The sequence below is a fragment of the Carassius gibelio genome, chromosome A8 (genome assembly GCF_023724105.1).
Source record: "Carassius gibelio isolate Cgi1373 ecotype wild population from Czech Republic chromosome A8, carGib1.2-hapl.c, whole genome shotgun sequence".
Taxonomy (NCBI): domain Eukaryota; kingdom Metazoa; phylum Chordata; class Actinopteri; order Cypriniformes; family Cyprinidae; genus Carassius; species Carassius gibelio.
The window spans coordinates 27116612-27134956 of record NC_068378.1 but is presented as its reverse complement, the minus strand read 5'-3'; the positions used below and the strand labels follow the sequence as shown (position 1 = coordinate 27134956).

The 18345-nt window shown below is 37.1% G+C and overlaps 1 protein-coding gene across 1 annotated transcript in view; it reads right to left on the bottom strand.

Annotated features, from left to right (window-relative positions):
• Nucleotides 1-368: 368 nt before the first annotated feature.
• The window catches only part of LOC128019094 (F-box/LRR-repeat protein 17), a 181339-nt gene continuing 163362 nt past the window's right edge, over nucleotides 369-18345 (bottom strand). The window contains exons 9-10 of the mRNA XM_052605096.1: nucleotides 11741-11883; nucleotides 369-1949 (exon numbers count right to left, since the gene is read on the bottom strand). Of these exons, the coding sequence (XP_052461056.1) occupies nucleotides 1812-1949; nucleotides 11741-11883 (281 nt within the window). The 3' untranslated portion in view covers nucleotides 369-1811. The remainder of the gene's footprint in view (nucleotides 1950-11740; nucleotides 11884-18345) is intronic.

Sequence of the window (18345 nt, the reverse complement as noted above, 5' to 3'; positions counted from 1 at the left end):
AAACCAAAACTATAATAGTACATCAATGATGTATCACTGAGCATTAGTCCTGAACGAACACCGTGTGCATGAACAAAAGCACTTACATGATACATACATATATATACTGTATATATGTGTGTATTTATTTAATTAAATTTTTTTTTTTTTACAAAAACTGCAGAAAATCACTGGATCTCTGTGAGAGGGATTTAAATATGGCTAAATATTTAAATCAATTAAATAAGTATCTGAAGGCATCAATTTAATAAACAAACATGTTAAACGAGTGAGATTCAGCAGATCCAGATCCTGTTTGTGCTTGAAGACGGTCAGATACACACACACACACACACACACACACACACACACACGACAGCAGGAGCCGGTGAAGTAGAAGTGTGATTTTTAATAGACTCAGATCCCCGTACAGTAAAAGATCAAGGCTGTAACTAAACTCTTCCTCCTACGACAGAATAGAAAAACGCCCAGCTCGTCTGAACGAGGCAAGCGCAGAAGAAGAGGAGAAGAGGAGTGAACTAACTAACCTCCGCACACAAATACTCACAGGTCAGGTCAAATACAAACGGTGCATATACCTAAACCACAGGGTTACAGATTCACAGGAGCGAACACAGTCCTGCGTCTTCACGTCTACATCTACATCACAGAGCGTCAGGGTTCGTCTCGTACGAGGAAGGGAACCAAATAAAGTCTAATGTGTGTCTAAATGAACTCGGATGCAAGAGAAACGACAAACTAACTGAAGTCTGAAGAGAATCACACTGAACCGCTCAGGAACAGACCTGACAGACGCCACAACTTACCCCTAAATAACAAGAAAGAAATACAGAAATATACTTTGCATGAAGAAAATGAAGCCTATTTTTGCTTTTTTTGCATTGCAGCATTATTGTAAATATTTATTAAATACACATTGATTCTAAAATATTTAATGATGCAATGCAATGCACTGCAAAAAATGAATCACAAAAAAAAAAAAAAATAATAATTGTCTTGCTTTTCGATAAAAATACCTAAACATTAACCAAATCAAGATACACTGGCTTAAAAAAATAAAATAAAATAAAAATTCCTTAGTTTTCTGAAAAACTGCATTGAAACAAGAACAAATATCTGCCAAAGGGGTCCGAATTATTATTTAACTCTTTTAACATAATTTTTTATTTTATTTTTACGTGGAAGTTATTTTTTCTTGTTTCAAGTATAAATTTCATTTTTATTTTATTTATTTTTTTCATTTGTTTTTGCATATAACTTATTATCTTAATTTAGCTTTTGAAGTAAACGTACTGTATCTCGACTTTAGATATTTGTACTGTAAAAACAAGTAAAAATAATGATCAAAATATATATTTTTCAGCATAATAATAATATTATCTAATATAGTAGTATTTCTGCATCATAGTTGCAAGTGCACCGTATTTATTTTATGCTTCTTTTTATTCAAAATGACAGAAATGTCCCTTGTTCTGCAGTAAATCTAATGAAAATCACGTCTGACGATAATGAGGAAAACAAACAATCAGAAAAGACCAATGTCTGCAGGGAAACTTCTTGTGTACTTTTTTCCTCATGCAAAATGTCTTCTTTCTTTCTAGTGATTTTAAGAGTCAAGTCTAAGCTCCTTGTGGGTTAAGTGTGATTCAGGAGGTTGTAATGCAAATAAATGCAGCGCTGCATGCCAGGATCATGTGTGCATGTTCAAATCAAATAATATTGATGTCCATGGTGCATAATGTTGGAAGGTGGAATAAACGGCATAGTAAGGATAATGATTCTGCAGTGATGTGTGTGTGTGTGTGTGTGTGTTAGGAGGCCGTGGATGTGTTGGGGCTCCAGCCCATCTGATAGGCTCGTTCCAGCGTCCGCTTACAGTCCTGCATCACTGTACTGAACACAATGTGTGGATACTGCAGAACCAGTCTCTCCACCGTCTCCTCGTTCACCTGCAACACACACACACACACACACACACATCTGTGAAGCACTAAACCAGTCACAACGCTAATTCTCTTCAAATGAGATTCATACATCATCTGAAAGCTGAATAAATCATCATTCCATTGATGTCTGCTTTATTAGGAGATGCAAAAAAATCTAAATGTTGAGAAAATTCATCTTTAAAGTTGTTCAAATGATGCATATTACAAATCAAAAATTAAGTTTCGATATATTTACAGTAGGGAATTTACAAAATATCTTCAAGGACAAGGAACGTGATGTTTACTTAATATCCTAATGATTTTTGGCATAAAATAACACTATAATTTTGACCCATACAATGTATTGTTGGCTATTGCTACAAATATATCTGTGCTACATAAGACTGTGCTCTGGGGTCACGTATTTGTTTTACACTTGACTTCTTGGGCTTAATGCATTGATTTTTCCTAAAAAGCATCACAATATGCCGTTTGCATTGAAGAGTGTTTTGCAGTGTAACAGTGCATCTATTTAAGACACTCAAAAGTGTCTGCTTTCTTTCTGAATTAAGTTCACTGTACAGTAGATTTCACCTCATTTGTCCAAAACAGACATTTGTGCATTTCTCACAGATCACAGAAACAGCAATTAATCAAATGATGATGAAATCATGTGGAAGAGCGTCACAACCAGAGGAAATAACAATCATTATTTGATCAGATATTTGTCTGTTGTGTAGCTTCAGGAGATGCAAAAAGACTGAAGATATCAAGTCTTGACTTCTCAAAAACCGATCAAAATAAAGTGAGTTTATGCTTGAAATAATAAAAGGGACAGATTTCTGCCAATGGAGTCAGAAGAATCTACAAATCGAAGGAAAAACAAGTTTATTTTTCTGATTCCACTGGTAGATATTTTTTATTGTTTTAAGCAAAAACTCACTTTATTTGAATGCATTTTATAGGGACTTCTGATACAGTTTCAGGCTTAAAATCAATCATTTTATCTTATAAAGTAAATGTAAATTTAATAATTTTTTGATATTTGTATGAGTTCTTTTTTTTAATTTTTATTATTATATTTAAAACTTACTACCACTCATAAAAGTGTGGTTAATGGAAATTTCTGCTAACTTTATAACAATACAATACTGTGCAAAATTACAACAATACAAAATACAACTAAAAAACCTGTAAAAAAAAAAAAAAAAAAAATATATGGAAAATATTAATGCAATGCATTACAGTAGAATACTTGATTTTTTATTTTAAGTTTTTTTTTCAATGCACACACTCTAGAAAAAGAAATGCATAATTTAATGCTGCTTTAAAATAGTATTTTTGTCCGAAAGTGTTTGAAATTCCAGTTCACTTCCTGAATTTGAATTGAATTAAACATGCAGCATTTACTAAGTTTTGCTTTCTGACAAATGCATCCAAATTAAGCAAATTTATACATATTTTTTTTTAATCTACCAATGTAGTAAAAGTATTTATTTTTAATTAAGATGATTTTTCTGATATTTGTTGTTTAAAGCATAAACTCACTTCATTTTTTCTAGTTTTTCAGAAAACAAGACTTCATTTCTTAAGTCATTGCTTTACTTGTCAACTAAATGTGTCTTGATTTATGAATTTTTATATATATTTGTACTGGAAAACAAGACAAACATTTTTACAGCACATTTTAGTGTAAATGATATGATATTTCTCTTTGACTGTAATTGAACGTCTCCCTGATCGCAGATTATCCTGTTCAGAAAGACAAATGTTGACTGTCACGCAGGTTCCTGTATGAAGTGCACATATGTGTATTTATGACTCAGTCTAAAAGCTAAAATGCACTTTACAGGCTCAAGTTGTTTTGATGATTCCAGCAGGCTGAATAAATGTGCGCTGTGTGGCGGAAACATATGATCCAGACACAAACACACACATTCCTCACATCCAAACACAGTATTCAGGTTAAGACTTAAAAAGCTTTCTGGAGTGTGTTAGAATCGGGTCGAGGTTTAAACAGACGCTGATTTACCACAACCCTAACCCTGCCTGCAGCACATCTACCGCGGTAAAACACTGTGACGTGGCTCGTATTTCTCAGAAAACCCTCGTGTTTTAAAACATGAAACCTCAAAAAGCGTAATAACAAAACACACGCTTTACACACAGACCACCAAACCTGTATGCAGCTATAAACAGAAGAAACCAATGATCAGAAAACATTTATTTTACACTCTAGAGAGGGTTTCCACAATGCTGACTCGCATCTCCCACAAAGATCATATAAAGTAATATAAATGCCATTTTAGCTGGGTATGTAACTGTTACTGCAAATGTGATTTTTGCTTGATTTCAAAAGCTGGAATTATTGTCTGTGCTAATCCACATCATGATACAGGTGCTGCTTACAGAGCTCAACTCATATTTAGTCCAGTTCAGACCTTTAAAATTCACTGGATACCTTTGGGCCCTAGCAACCACCCAGCAACGGCATAGCATCTAAAAAACCACCAACAACAACCTATGAACAAACAACTCCAGAACACCCCAGCAACAACATAGCAAACACCTAGCAACACCCTAGGAACCATCCAGAACACCCCAGAAACACCCTAGCAACTGCAAAGCACCCACCTAGTAACCAGTGACACCGTAGAAACAACCCAGAAGACACCAGAAACACCCTAGCAACTTCAAAACACCCACCTAGTAACCAGCAACACCGTAGTAACAACCCAAAACACCCCAGAAACACCCTAGCAACTGCAAAACACACACCTAGTAACCAGTGACACCATAGTAACAACACAGAACACCCCAGAAACACCCTAGCAACTGCAAAACAACCACCTAGTAACCAGCGACACCGTAGAAACAACCCAGAAACACCCCAGAAACACCATAGCAACTGCAAAACACCCACCTAGTAACCAGTGACACCGTAGAAACAACACAGAACACTCCAGAAACACCCTAGCAACTGCAAAACACCCACCTAGTAACCAGTGACACCATAGTAACAACACAGAACACCCCAGAAACACCCTAGCAACTGCAAAGCACCCACCTAGTAACCAGTGACACCGTAGAAACAACCCAGAAGACACCAGAAACACCCTAGCAACTTCAAATCACCAGCAACACCGTAGAAACAACTCAGAACACCCTGGAAACACCCTAGCAACTGCAAAGCACCCACCTAGTAACCAGCGACACCGTAGAAACACCCCAGAAACACCATAGCAACTGCAAAACACCCACCTAGTAACCAGTGACACCGTAGAAACAACACAGAACACTCCAGAAACACCCTAGCAACTGCAAAACACCCACCTAGTAACCAGGAACACCGTAGAAACAACCCAGAAGACACCAGAAACACCCTAGCAACTTCAAATCACCAGCAACACCATAGAAACAACCCAGAACACCCCAGAAACACCCTAGCAACTGCAAAACACCCACCTAGTAACCAGCAACACCGTAGTAACAACCCAAAACACCCCAGAAACACCCTAGCAACTGCAAAGCACCCACCTAGTAACCAGCAACACCGTAGAAACAACCAGAAACACCCCAGAAACACCATAGCAACTGCAAAATACCCAACTAGTAACCAGCAACACCGTAGAAACAACCCAGAACACCCCAGAAACACCCTAGCAACTGCAAAGCACCCACCTAGTAACCAGTGACACCGTAGAAACAACCCAGAAGACACCAGAAACACCCTAGCAACTTCAAAACACCCACCTAGTAACCAGCAACACCGTAGTAACAACCCAAAACACCCCAGAAACACCCTAGCAACTGCAAAACACACACCTAGTAACCAGTGACACCATAGTAACAACACAGAACACCCCAGAAACACCCTAGCAACTGCAAAACAACCACCTAGTAACCAGCGACACCGTAGAAACAACCCAGAAACACCCCAGAAACACCATAGCAACTGCAAAACACCCACCTAGTAACCAGTGACACCGTAGAAACAACACAGAACACTCCAGAAACACCCTAGCAACTGCAAAACACCCACCTAGTAACCAGTGACACCATAGTAACAACACAGAACACCCCAGAAACACCCTAGCAACTGCAAAGCACCCACCTAGTAACCAGTGACACCGTAGAAACAACCCAGAAGACACCAGAAACACCCTAGCAACTTCAAATCACCAGCAACACCGTAGAAACAACTCAGAACACCCTGGAAACACCCTAGCAACTGCAAAGCACCCACCTAGTAACCAGCGACACCGTAGAAACAACCCAGAAACACCCCAGAAACACCATAGCAACTGCAAAACACCCACCTAGTAACCAGTGACACCGTAGAAACAACACAGAACACTCCAGAAACACCCTAGCAACTGCAAAACACCCACCTAGTAACCAGGAACACCGTAGAAACAACCCAGAAGACACCAGAAACACCCTAGCAACTTCAAATCACCAGCAACACCATAGAAACAACCCAGAACACCCCAGAAACACCCTAGCAACTGCAAAACACCCACCTAGTAACCAGCAACACCGTAGTAACAACCCAAAACACCCCAGAAACACCCTAGCAACTGCAAAGCACCCACCTAGTAACCAGCAACACCGTAGAAACAACCAGAAACACCCCAGAAACACCATAGCAACTGCAAAATACCCAACTAGTAACCAGCAACACCTTAGAAACAACCCAGAACACCCCAGAAACACCCTAGCAACTGCAAAACACCCACCTAGTAACCAGCAACACCGTAGTAACAACCCAAAACACCCCAGAAACACCCTAGCAACTGCAAAACACCCACCTAGTAACCAGGAACACCGTAGAAACAACCCAGAACACCCCAGAAACACCATAGCAACTGCAAAACACCCACCTAGTAACCAGCAACACCGTAGAAACAACCCAGAAACACCCTAACAACTGCAAAGCACCCACCTAGTAACCAGCAACACCATAGTAACAAGACAGAACACCCCAGAAACACCCTAGCAACTGCAAAACACCCACCTAGAAATCAGCAACACCGTAGTAACAACCCAAAACACCCCAGAAACGCCCTAGCAACTGCAAAACACCCACCTAGTAACCAGCAACACTATAGAAACAACCCAGAACACCACAGAAACACCCTAGCAACTGCAAAGCACCCACCTAGTAACCAGCGACACCGTAGTAACAACCCAGAACACCCCAGAAACACCCTAGCAACTGCAAAACACCCACCTAGTAACCAGCGACACTGCAGAAACACCCCAGAAACACCCTAACAACTGGAAAACACCCACGTAGTAACCAGCAACACCGCAGAAACAACCCAGAACCCCCCAGAAACACCCTAGCAACTGCAAAACACCCACCTAGTAACCAGCAACACCGTAGAAACAACCCAGAACCCCCCAGAAACACCCTAGCATTTGCAAAACACCCACCTAGTCACCAGCAACACCATAGTAACAACAAGACAGAACCCCCCAGAAACACCCTAGCAACTGCAAAACACCCACCTAGTAACCAGCAACACCATAGTAACAACAAGACAGAACACCCCAGAAACACCCTAGCAACTGCAAAACACCCACCTAGTCACCAGCAACACCATAGAAACAACCCATAACACCCCAGAAACACCCTAGCAACTGCAAAACACCCACCTAGAAATCAGCAACACCGTAGTAACAACCCAAAACACCCCAGAAACGCCCTAGCAACTGCAAAACACCCACCTAGTAACCAGCAACACTATAGAAACAACCCAGAACACCACAGAAACACCCTAGCAACTGCAAAGCACCCAGCTAGTAACCAGCGACACCGTAGTAACAACCCAGAACACCCCAGAAACACCCTAGCAACTGCAAAACACCCACCTAGTAACCAGCGACACTGCAGAAACACCCCAGAAACACCCTAACAACTGGAAAACACCCACGTAGTAACCAGCAACACCGCAGAAACAACCCAGAACCCCCCAGAAACACCCTAGCAACTGCAAAACACCCACCTAGTAACCAGCAACACCGTAGAAACAACCCAGAAAACCCCAGAAACACCATAGCAACTGCAAAACACCCACCTAGTAACCAGCAACACCATAGTAACAACAAGACAGAACATCCCAGAAACACCCTAGCAACTGCAAAACACCCACCTAGTAACCAGCGACACTGTAGAAACAACCCAGAACCCCCCAGAAACACCCTAGCAACTGCAAAACACCCACCTAGTAACCAGCAACACCATAGTAACAAGACAGAACCCCCCAGAAACACCCTAGCATCTGCAAAACACCCACCTAGTAACCAGCGACACTGTAGAAACAACCCAGAACCCCCCAGAAACACCCTGGCAACTGCAAAACACCCACCTAGTAACCAGCAACACCATAGTAACAAGACAGAACCCCCCAGAAACACCCTAGCAACTGCAAAACACCCACCTAGTAACCAGCAACACCATAGTAACAAGACAGAACCCCCCAGAAACACCCTAGCAACTGCAAAACACCCACCTAGTACCCAGCAACACCATAGTAACAACAAGACAGAACATCCCAGAAACACCCTAGCAACTGCAAAACACCCACCAAAACATCCAGATTTTACAACTATTCAAGTCATTTCATGGAGCAAACATTCTGTAGTTAATTTCACACTTCAGCAGATGAGAAAACTTCCTCTGAGGCCTTTCTAGAAGCCATGAGGTGTCTAAGATATGTCTAACCTCTTTCATTCGTGTACTCTGAGACATCATGAGATGTAACTGTGCTGGACTCGCTCCGTCTTTGCTGTTCTACAGGACCTTTACTGACAGTAATGTCTGAACCTCTCACAGGTTTTCTGATCTTCTCAAAGTGAAAGGAAGCTCTCCTAAAGCCTCCATGAGATGTTCTGTCCTCGAGGCTAAGCAGGCTAAATGCGGGAAGTTGTGCGGTGGCCTATTTTGGCTTCGGCCGCGAGACCAAACACTGAGATGTTGTTTCTGAGAGAGTACAGACCCGTGAGAGCCGTGCAAATCTCAACGTGATGTTACACAGGTTACAAGTGCTGACCTGTAAACACAGGACTCAAATGAACTGTAATTTCCCACCGAGAACATAAAGCTCTCCAGATATCAGGCAATAAACCCAAAACACACATTACAAACTGGAAGAAAAACTGATTTTTGTCATATATCGACTGCTCCAAAAACATCCTAAAAGCAGAATAAAATAAAAAATTAAGTACAGATCACAAGTTATGATGCTTTTATGCTTTTTTTTGGAGGTTGATAGTCAGTCGTGGTCACACTGCAGAAGTATTTTAAGTCTTTTCTGACTTGTTTTCAAGTTAAACTATTTCAAAATCCTTGAAAATCAATACTGCGTCATTTACTGTATTAAGGCTTTTTTTTTTTTTTTTTTTACTTGTGTATCTTAAGTTGGAAAACAAGACCAAAAGGTTCATTTATAAGAGTAAAATTTTTCAAACAACATTAACATTCACATTAATGGTCAAAATGTCTTTATGAGATGCCAGAGTTTAGATAACTTCCCTATTTTATAATATTCACCTGTCATACAGTATCTAAATCAAAACAATATGTGTTTTTGTTATTTTATAATAATATAAAGGGCTAAAATGTTGTTTTGGAAAATAATGGGAAACAGCGACTTATGGAGTGAATAACTACTGGATAGTTAAATCATAAAAACTAATTCTAAAATTCTAATACATTTTAATAAAAAATTCTAATAAAAAAAAAAACATTTAAAATAAAACAAAATCATAAAAATGTAACATTAAAATAAAACATTTAAAGAAAATTAATCAAAATAAAACACTTACTAAAAACAACTGAATGTTAAAAATGTAATTTTAAAATAATAAAAACAAACTAACAAAAAAACTAAACATTTAAATAATAAAAATATTAACATTTAAATAAAAATAAAAACAATCAAAATAAAGCACTTAAATAAAATGTAAATAAAATTAAAAATATTTCTTTACAAATTAAATAAAAATAATTTAATTTAAAATTAATTATTTAAAAACATTAAAATAAAAATAAAAATATAAATGAAGCACTTAAAAAAATAATTAAATCAGAAAAATGTAACTTAAGTCAAAAACACATTCAAGATACACAAAAATTTACAATTGTATTATCTGCAGAGCTGTTTCTGAAAGTTAACAAAGATTTGTAGATAGTTTAACCATAAAATGAACAAGAGTATTACATTTTTTCTCTCTCTCAGTGCACTACACTTTAACGTCATCAAACGTGTTCAGGACGATGCAAAGCTGAGTAAATGATACGAGAACTTTCTCAGAACAAGAACCAGAACTGAATGTGATGAGGACAACAACAAGCGTTTGTTAAACTGCTCATATTTCTCTTTGATAAAAGAAACAAGCTTTCTCTCGTTCTTCTCTCGCTCCGCAGCGTCACACCAAAGTCTGGTCCAGATCTGGAGGTCTGAGGGGGGCATAATGAACTGATTTGATGATTCGGGCTGCAGTGGATCAATAGCGTTCTTTCAGTCGTCTCTTATTGAGCCCGAGGCCACGACAGAGCGATCTGGGATCGTTGTCTGCAGATCACAGCCAAATGAATAGAAATGCCACAAATTCCACTCAAACACAAACTTTTAGCGTGGGTTTGAAATGGAGAAGCGTCACATGAAAGGGAATCTATATGTCTGTTATAATAGACTTTGGCTTTCAGGAAGCAAATGCTGAGCAATCCGTCACAACTACAGCTTCTCAATGAGATTATAAAAACATGGAGAATTAGCTGGATATAGAGAAATCGAATTTGTCACGGGTTTGTGGCTTTGTAAACAGTGTTGACCCGAAACACAAGAGCATTCTCTCACTCAACACTCAACGTCACACTCCATCAGCCTTAAATACATTAAATGACAAAGTCATACTGAAATATCCGAGATGACATTCATCTGAATCATGGAATAGATAAATAGAATAGACATCTACAGTTGCGGTGCTGCCTTTTGATTTTAATGTGTTAAGTCATAAAAAATATTGTAAATGATTTTTTTTTTGTAAAAAAAAAAAAAAAAAAAATCTAAACAATAAATAAATAGCTTAAAAATAAAATGCTAATTAAAACACAAAAATATCTTAATTTATAAAGTAATAATAATAATACAATGAAACAAAACATAATTCATAAAAATGAAAAAATAATATATATAATTTGAAAATAAAAACAATCAAAATAAAACACTAAAAATGTAATAATAAAAAATAAATAGAAGAATAATTGAAAATAAATAAATTACTTAAAATAACAATGAAATTACAATTAAAATGATCATTTTAAAATAAAAACAAAAATGTAATTAAAATAAATAATTTAATTTACAAGCGGTCAAAAAAATTAATCAAATCATAAAAAATGCTTAATAAAACACAAAAATGTATCATTTAAAAAAAGTGTAAATTGAAAACAAAAATAATCAAAATGTAACAAAAACTTATATCAAATAAACATATTTTAATAAATAACTGTAACACTAAAAATTTAATAATAAAAATGAACAATACCAACAATAAAAAAATCTAAAATTTTAATGTAAAATCAATAGTTTTTAAATATTAAAAAAACAAAAAATAAAACATTTTATTATTAAACTATTAAATCTCAGAGGGTTCAGATGACAAAAAAGTTTGTGAATCTGTGATTTTGAGGTGAGAGATGCAGACGTGAGGCGCATGTCGGCTGAACACGGGCCGCTTCTGTCTGCCAGCTGTTTAACTGGTGACCCCGTGACCCCTGAGGAAACGTCTGTGAACACACTCACCTTGTCACAGCGCATCAGACCCAGGTACCGCAGAGACTTGCTGCTCCTGGCGATCTGAGTGGCTCCCTGATCAGTGATCTCCTTACACCAGCCGGCGTCCACCGTCTCAATCGTGCTGCTGTACTGACCGATGGAGATTAGAGCTGGACACAGAGAGAGAGAGAGAGAGAGAGAGAGAGAGACCACTCAATCACTCAGCAAACAACATCATCATTCATAAGTTCAGTGAGCTTACATTTCATATTTAAAATGGTAAATAAATAATACAATGTATTTAAAGTAATAATAAAATGAATATACATTATATAAATATATTTATATAATTAATATAATATTACTTAAATTTTATTTTATAATTTTATTTTTATTCTAATTGAACTGTGATGCTGTCTAGAGTTTACAACTGATAAAAAAAGTCAATTTACTTTGCATGAATTGCAACTTCTAAAGGCTCGTTCACACCAAGAACGATAACTATAAAGATAACGATAACGATAAAGATAACGATATAAGTGTCCACACCAGCGAACGATATTGTCTGTGTATTCTAAGCGCACGCGTGTCTGCTGCTTTAAATTCTCGAGCTCATTACAGCAGGATTGATTCTGATTTGTTGGCAATGTTTTTATCGTTCATCAGAAAAAAAAAAATCCGATATCGTTTCTCTGTGCCTTTATCGTTATAGTTGTGGTGTGGACTCCGCTATTGTTTAATATTGAGAACGATTTTTAGAACTATATATTTATCGTTATCTTTATCGTTATCTTTATAGTTATCGTGCTTGGTGTGAACGGGCCTTAAGTCTTCGCTTGAAAGAATATTCTTCAACTTTGCAATAGATCTTAAATGGAAAAAGCTTCCTCTAATAAGCGCACTATTCTGTTCATCAAAGAGTAGTGAAGAGTCAAAGATCACTCTAAGGTTTTTGATTTTGTTTGCATTTGTTGAGAGAGGACCTAACTGCTTTCAGAGCAGGAGAGGAATCTGCCGGACAACTGAGAATTAAAACCTCTGTTTTATACTCATTTAACTGCAAAAAATTATTCGTCATCCACCTCTTGATATCATCTACACATTCCAATAACACATCTATCATCTACACATTCTAATATTATAGCCCATTATCAGATAATTGTTCTTGTCTTGGGCAAAAACTCACTTCATTTTGATGCATTTTCAGAAAACAAGACCTAATACCTTCAGTCATTTCACTTCTATATATTAAATATATAATGAGTGAATCATTTTTATATATTTGGACTGAAAAAAACAGAAAAGGATACTGAGGAGGAACATGATATTTAGCAGCATGTGTTTGGTTTCTGCTCATTGCTTTTACTGCATCTTTAGCCACTGTATTTATTCAATAAACTAATAATGACACTAATAATTGACACTATTGACCACATCATTCTTTTGCATAGACTTGAACACTTTGTTGGCATTAATGGAAGTGCATAAGCATGAAACGTACTTATATGACCGCCATCAATTCGTAGCAAGGTATCATATCGATCACAAGTGCAATATGGAGTACCTCAAGGCTCAGTACTAGGGCCACTACTCTTCACGTTTTATATGTTACCCTTGGGAGATATGGGAGAAACATGGTGTTAGCTTTCACTGTTATGCTAATGATACTCAGCTCTATATTTCTTCGCGGCCCGGTGAAACACACCAATTTGAAAAACTAATGGAATGCATAGTCGACATAAAAAAACTGGATGATGAGTAATTTCTTACTGCTAAGTTCTGAAAAACAGAGGTGTTAATTATATGACCTAAAAACTCTGCTTGTAATAACCTAGAACACTGTCTAAGACTTGATGGCTGCTCTGTCAATTCTTTGTCATCAGTTAGGAACCTAGGTGTGCTATTTGATCGCAATCTTTCCTTAGAAAGCCACGTTTCTAGCATTTGTAAAACTGCATTTTTCCATCTAATTAAAAAATATATATCTAAATATAATATCTAAATTACGGCCTATGTTCTCAATGTCAAATGCAGAAATGTTAATCTATGCATTTATGACTTCAAGGTTAGACTATTGTAATGCTTTATTGGGTGGTTGTTCTGCACGCTTGGTAAACAAACTACAGCTAGTCCAAAATGCAGCAGCAAGAGTTCTTACTAGAACCAGGAAGTATGACCATATTAGCCTGGTCCTGTCCACACTGCACTGGCTCCCTATCAAACATCGTATAGATTTTAAAATATTGCTTATTACTTATAAAGCCCTGAATGGTTTAGCACCTCAGTATTTGAATCAGCTCCTTTTACATTATACTCCTCTACGTCCGCTACGTTCTCAAAACGCGGCAGATCCTTTTCCTATTTGGCGCCTAAACTCTGGAATAACCTACCTAACATTGTTCGGGAGGCAGACACACTCTTGCAGTTTAAATCTAGATTAAAGACCCATCTCTTTAACCTGGCTTACACATAACATACTAATATGCTTTTAATATCGAAATCTGTTAAAGGATTTTTAGGCTGCATTAATTAGGCAAACCGGAACCGGGAACACTTCACATAACACCCTATGTACTTGCTACATCATTCGAAGAATGGCATCTACGCTAATATTAGTCTGTTTCTCTCTTATTCCGAGGTCACCGTAGCCACCGTTGTCTCAGAGGACCACTAGGACAAGACCACAGGAAACAGATCATTCTTCTGCACAATCTGACTTTGCTGCAGCCTGGAACTGAACTACTGGTTTCGTCTGGTCAGAGGAGAACTGGCATTTGATTGCACAGACACTATTTAAACTGAACAGAGATGACATCACTGAATTCAATGATGAACTGCCTTTAACTATCATTTTGCATTATTGACACACTGTTTTCCTAATGAATGTTGTTCAGTTGCTTTGACGCAATGTGTTTTGTTTAAAGCGGTACATAAATAAAGGTGACCTGACTTGACTCGACTGATAGCAATAAAAAAAAAAATGAAAAGATTTTCTTCCCCAGTATTTTTATTTTGTTTCCAGTACATAAATCTAAACACTATTCAATCAAAATACATTTATTTGAGATGCAAAAATAAATAAATAAATAAATAATATCCGCCAATGGTGTTAGAAAAAAAATCCCAATTCAAAGAAAACAATATTATAATTTTTTTTACCCCATAGCAGATATATTTTTCTTGTTTTAAGTATACATTTGCTTCATTTTGATAAATCTTTCAGAAATATTCAGAAATATTATTAGAAATTAAAACAGCTGTTTTCTGTTTGAATCTGTATTAAAGTGTAATGTATTTCTGTGATGCTCTGCTGTATTTTCAGCATCATTCCTCCAGTCTTCAGTGTCACATGATCTTCAGAAATCATGAAAATATGATGATTTACTGCTCAAGAAACAATTCTGATTATTAACAATGTTGAAAACAGTTGTGCTCTGCAATTTTTTAATTTTTTTTTAACTGATAACTTTTTTATCAGGATTCACAGATTAATAGAAAGTAAAAAAATACAGAATTAATTTGGAAAAGAAATCTTTTATAAAATGATAAATGTCTTTACTGTAACTTTTTATTATTTTAAAGCATCTTTGCTGAATAAAGCATTAATTTCTGTAACTATATGCAATGCTCCACAGTTGTGCACAGTTTAACTTTATCCCAATGAGAGAGAAGACAGACTTTATGCTGATCAACACAAACAATAACAAAACCACAATCAGCCTGAAGAGATCAAAAGAAAGGATGGATGTGGTTTGGGATTTTCCATCAGTGAAGCTCTGCTGAGAGCCAATAATCAAATCACTGCTGGAGGAGGAGCAGATGACATGTGTGTTCAGAAACCCAAGATCTCTATTAAACCAGGGTCAATGTCATCACCAAACTAATATTTGAAGAACAGATATCTATATATATAAAAAAAATTATTGTTTTTATAATTTTAATTTTATTATAAATACCTTTTTTTATTTAAATTAATAAAAATATATACACATTTATTCAAAAACAAAATTATATATACATATATTTAACTTTTTTTTTTAGAATATACTGTATTTTTAAAAATGTATTTTAATAATAATAATAATAATTATTATATAATTATACACACACACACACACACAGTGGTTCAGTATTACTGTACAGTAAGTGTAATGGTGCTGTAATCCTTGATGAGGGACAGCAGTGTTTCAGGGTTTCGTGAGGTGAAGCTGCCATAACAGCAGACAGATCTAATTAAATCCAGAGATAAGACAAGCCTTCATATGTGGATGTTCTAGTGAGACAATACGGGAAATTAATTAGCCGCGGGTCAGGAACAGAGAAGCAGCGTTTGATTCAAACCAGCCCACACACTAGAGACAACTAGTCAAAGTTTACCTTCTACTCAACTAATTAACAGAGGACAGACAGAAAGAACAACATAAGACAAAATGTGAAATCATTCTGATATGATGATTTGCTGCTCAAGAAACATTTCTGATCATTATTCATGTTGAAAACAGTTAATACTTTTGTGGAAACTGTGATACATTACCATTCAAAAAGTTTGGGTTATGATGATTTTAAAAATAAGTTTCTTAAATTTCTATTTCAAATAAACGCTAGATGTTTATTTCTCTGTAATTGAGTAGAATAACTGGAACAGGCGTTTTTCTAGTAGTACATAAGAACTGAAGTAAAGTCTGCTGGTCTATATATTACACAGCAGTAAAGCAGAAGTCAGGCCTTGACCCGGACGCTATTAAACACTCCAGCTGAGGAACTCATAACTGCTCATAACACACACACACACACACACATATTAAAACTTCAGCTGCGAGTGAGCTTCAACCTCATTACTGAGACTCACTGCACACACACACATACACACACACACGCACACGCTAACACACACACATACACACACACACACACACACAAACAAACAATAGCACACACTAACACAAATGCGCACACACAAACACAGACACATATATAGAGCTGGGCGAGAAATAATGATAATTATTGCAATATAATTATATATATATATATATATATATATATATATATATATATATATATATATATATATATATATAAAATATACATTTAATTTTTTTTTTATATAGAAATACAATATGTATATTTTAATAAATTTTTTATATTGAAAATATATATTTTTTTATTTTATATTTATATTTTAAGAAATACTATTCTTTCTGTGTCTTTCCAGGCTGTGATTTGAACCCAAACTCCTGGCAGCAGGCAGATTGTTTATCTCGGTCAGGGGTGAGGTGACGTCTGTCAGGAACGCAGCGGGTCGCTCTGACCTGAGGCTCTAATTGAGCTTCACCACACAAACGTCTCATCAAGAATGGCTCTCAGAGGTCACAGGGTCACGGGGTCGCACCTCTCAGCTGTTCAGATCTGTCCTTGAGGCGCGGCTCCCGACAGGAGCGGATCAGAGCCCGACTCTCTCGGCCCACAGGAGGCTTTAACAAGTTTACTCAACCTTGACACTGGACAGCACTCATTACACGCACCTCACAGATACAGGAGGCATGAAAGCAGCAATCGGAGGGAAAACAGCATCTCCATGAGAGATTCCCTTCATACAGGCCAGACCTCAGCAGTTTAGACGTGTGAGCGCTGGGAGAGCATCTAAAGAGCAGCTCAGGGAAACACTGATAAAGCGTCGGCCCGAACAGACCTTTCATTTGCAGACCGCCGTGTTTTGACCTTTGGAGTGGCAAAACTCAAACAAACAGCTCACTAAACAAGCAAAGCGTTCACAGAGCCGTCGACAGATAAGAGTTTCCTGTGAGAATATCCAGTGCTATAAGTGAAACTGTGTCAGACACAACAACGAGCGAAACACACCGATAACAGCAGAACACGACAGCCGTCAGCCGCTGCAAACACACCCAACGATTCACACAGACATTGGAGCTCACACACACCAGCTCATTTCCATTTGTGTGGAAGATTACAAAATGAACATGCCAAAAACAACAACAAAAAAAGATTTGTGGAAATATAAATGGTCAGAGCCCCTTAAAATAATTCATTTCAGATTATTTCATCAATTTAAACTGAAAAGTACAAACGATAGTCAGAGCATAACCACCGATTATCCACTACTGCCCCTGTCTCTCACGGTGTTCCCCAGGGTTCTGTTCTGGGTCCTTTACTGTTCATTACACATGCTCCCTTCAGGTAACATTATCTGTCATCGTGGTTTCAACTTTCAATGCTATCCAAGTGACACCAAACTCTACATCCATTCTCAACACAATTCTCCTTTTCCCACCAACTATATATTGGCTTGTATTAATGATAATTGTAGTTTTCCCGCATGTGTTAAGTTTTTGTAGCGCTACATAACGAGCCTACCTAACGCTACAGACACGAGCAGATGAGGATGTCATTCATAACCTCAACATTCATGCAAAAACATGAAGTAAAAATGTGGAATATGACTGGATTAATACACTGGAAAATGATTATAATAAATCTGACACTTCCCACACAAATATTCCGAAAGATGAGTGAAGCCAGTCGACGGTCAGTTCTCACAGTCTGGATGGTAATTTTCTTAAATCGTTACTGTGGAATAGCATTTCATAAAACTCTGCCAGAGATCAATCTGCTCC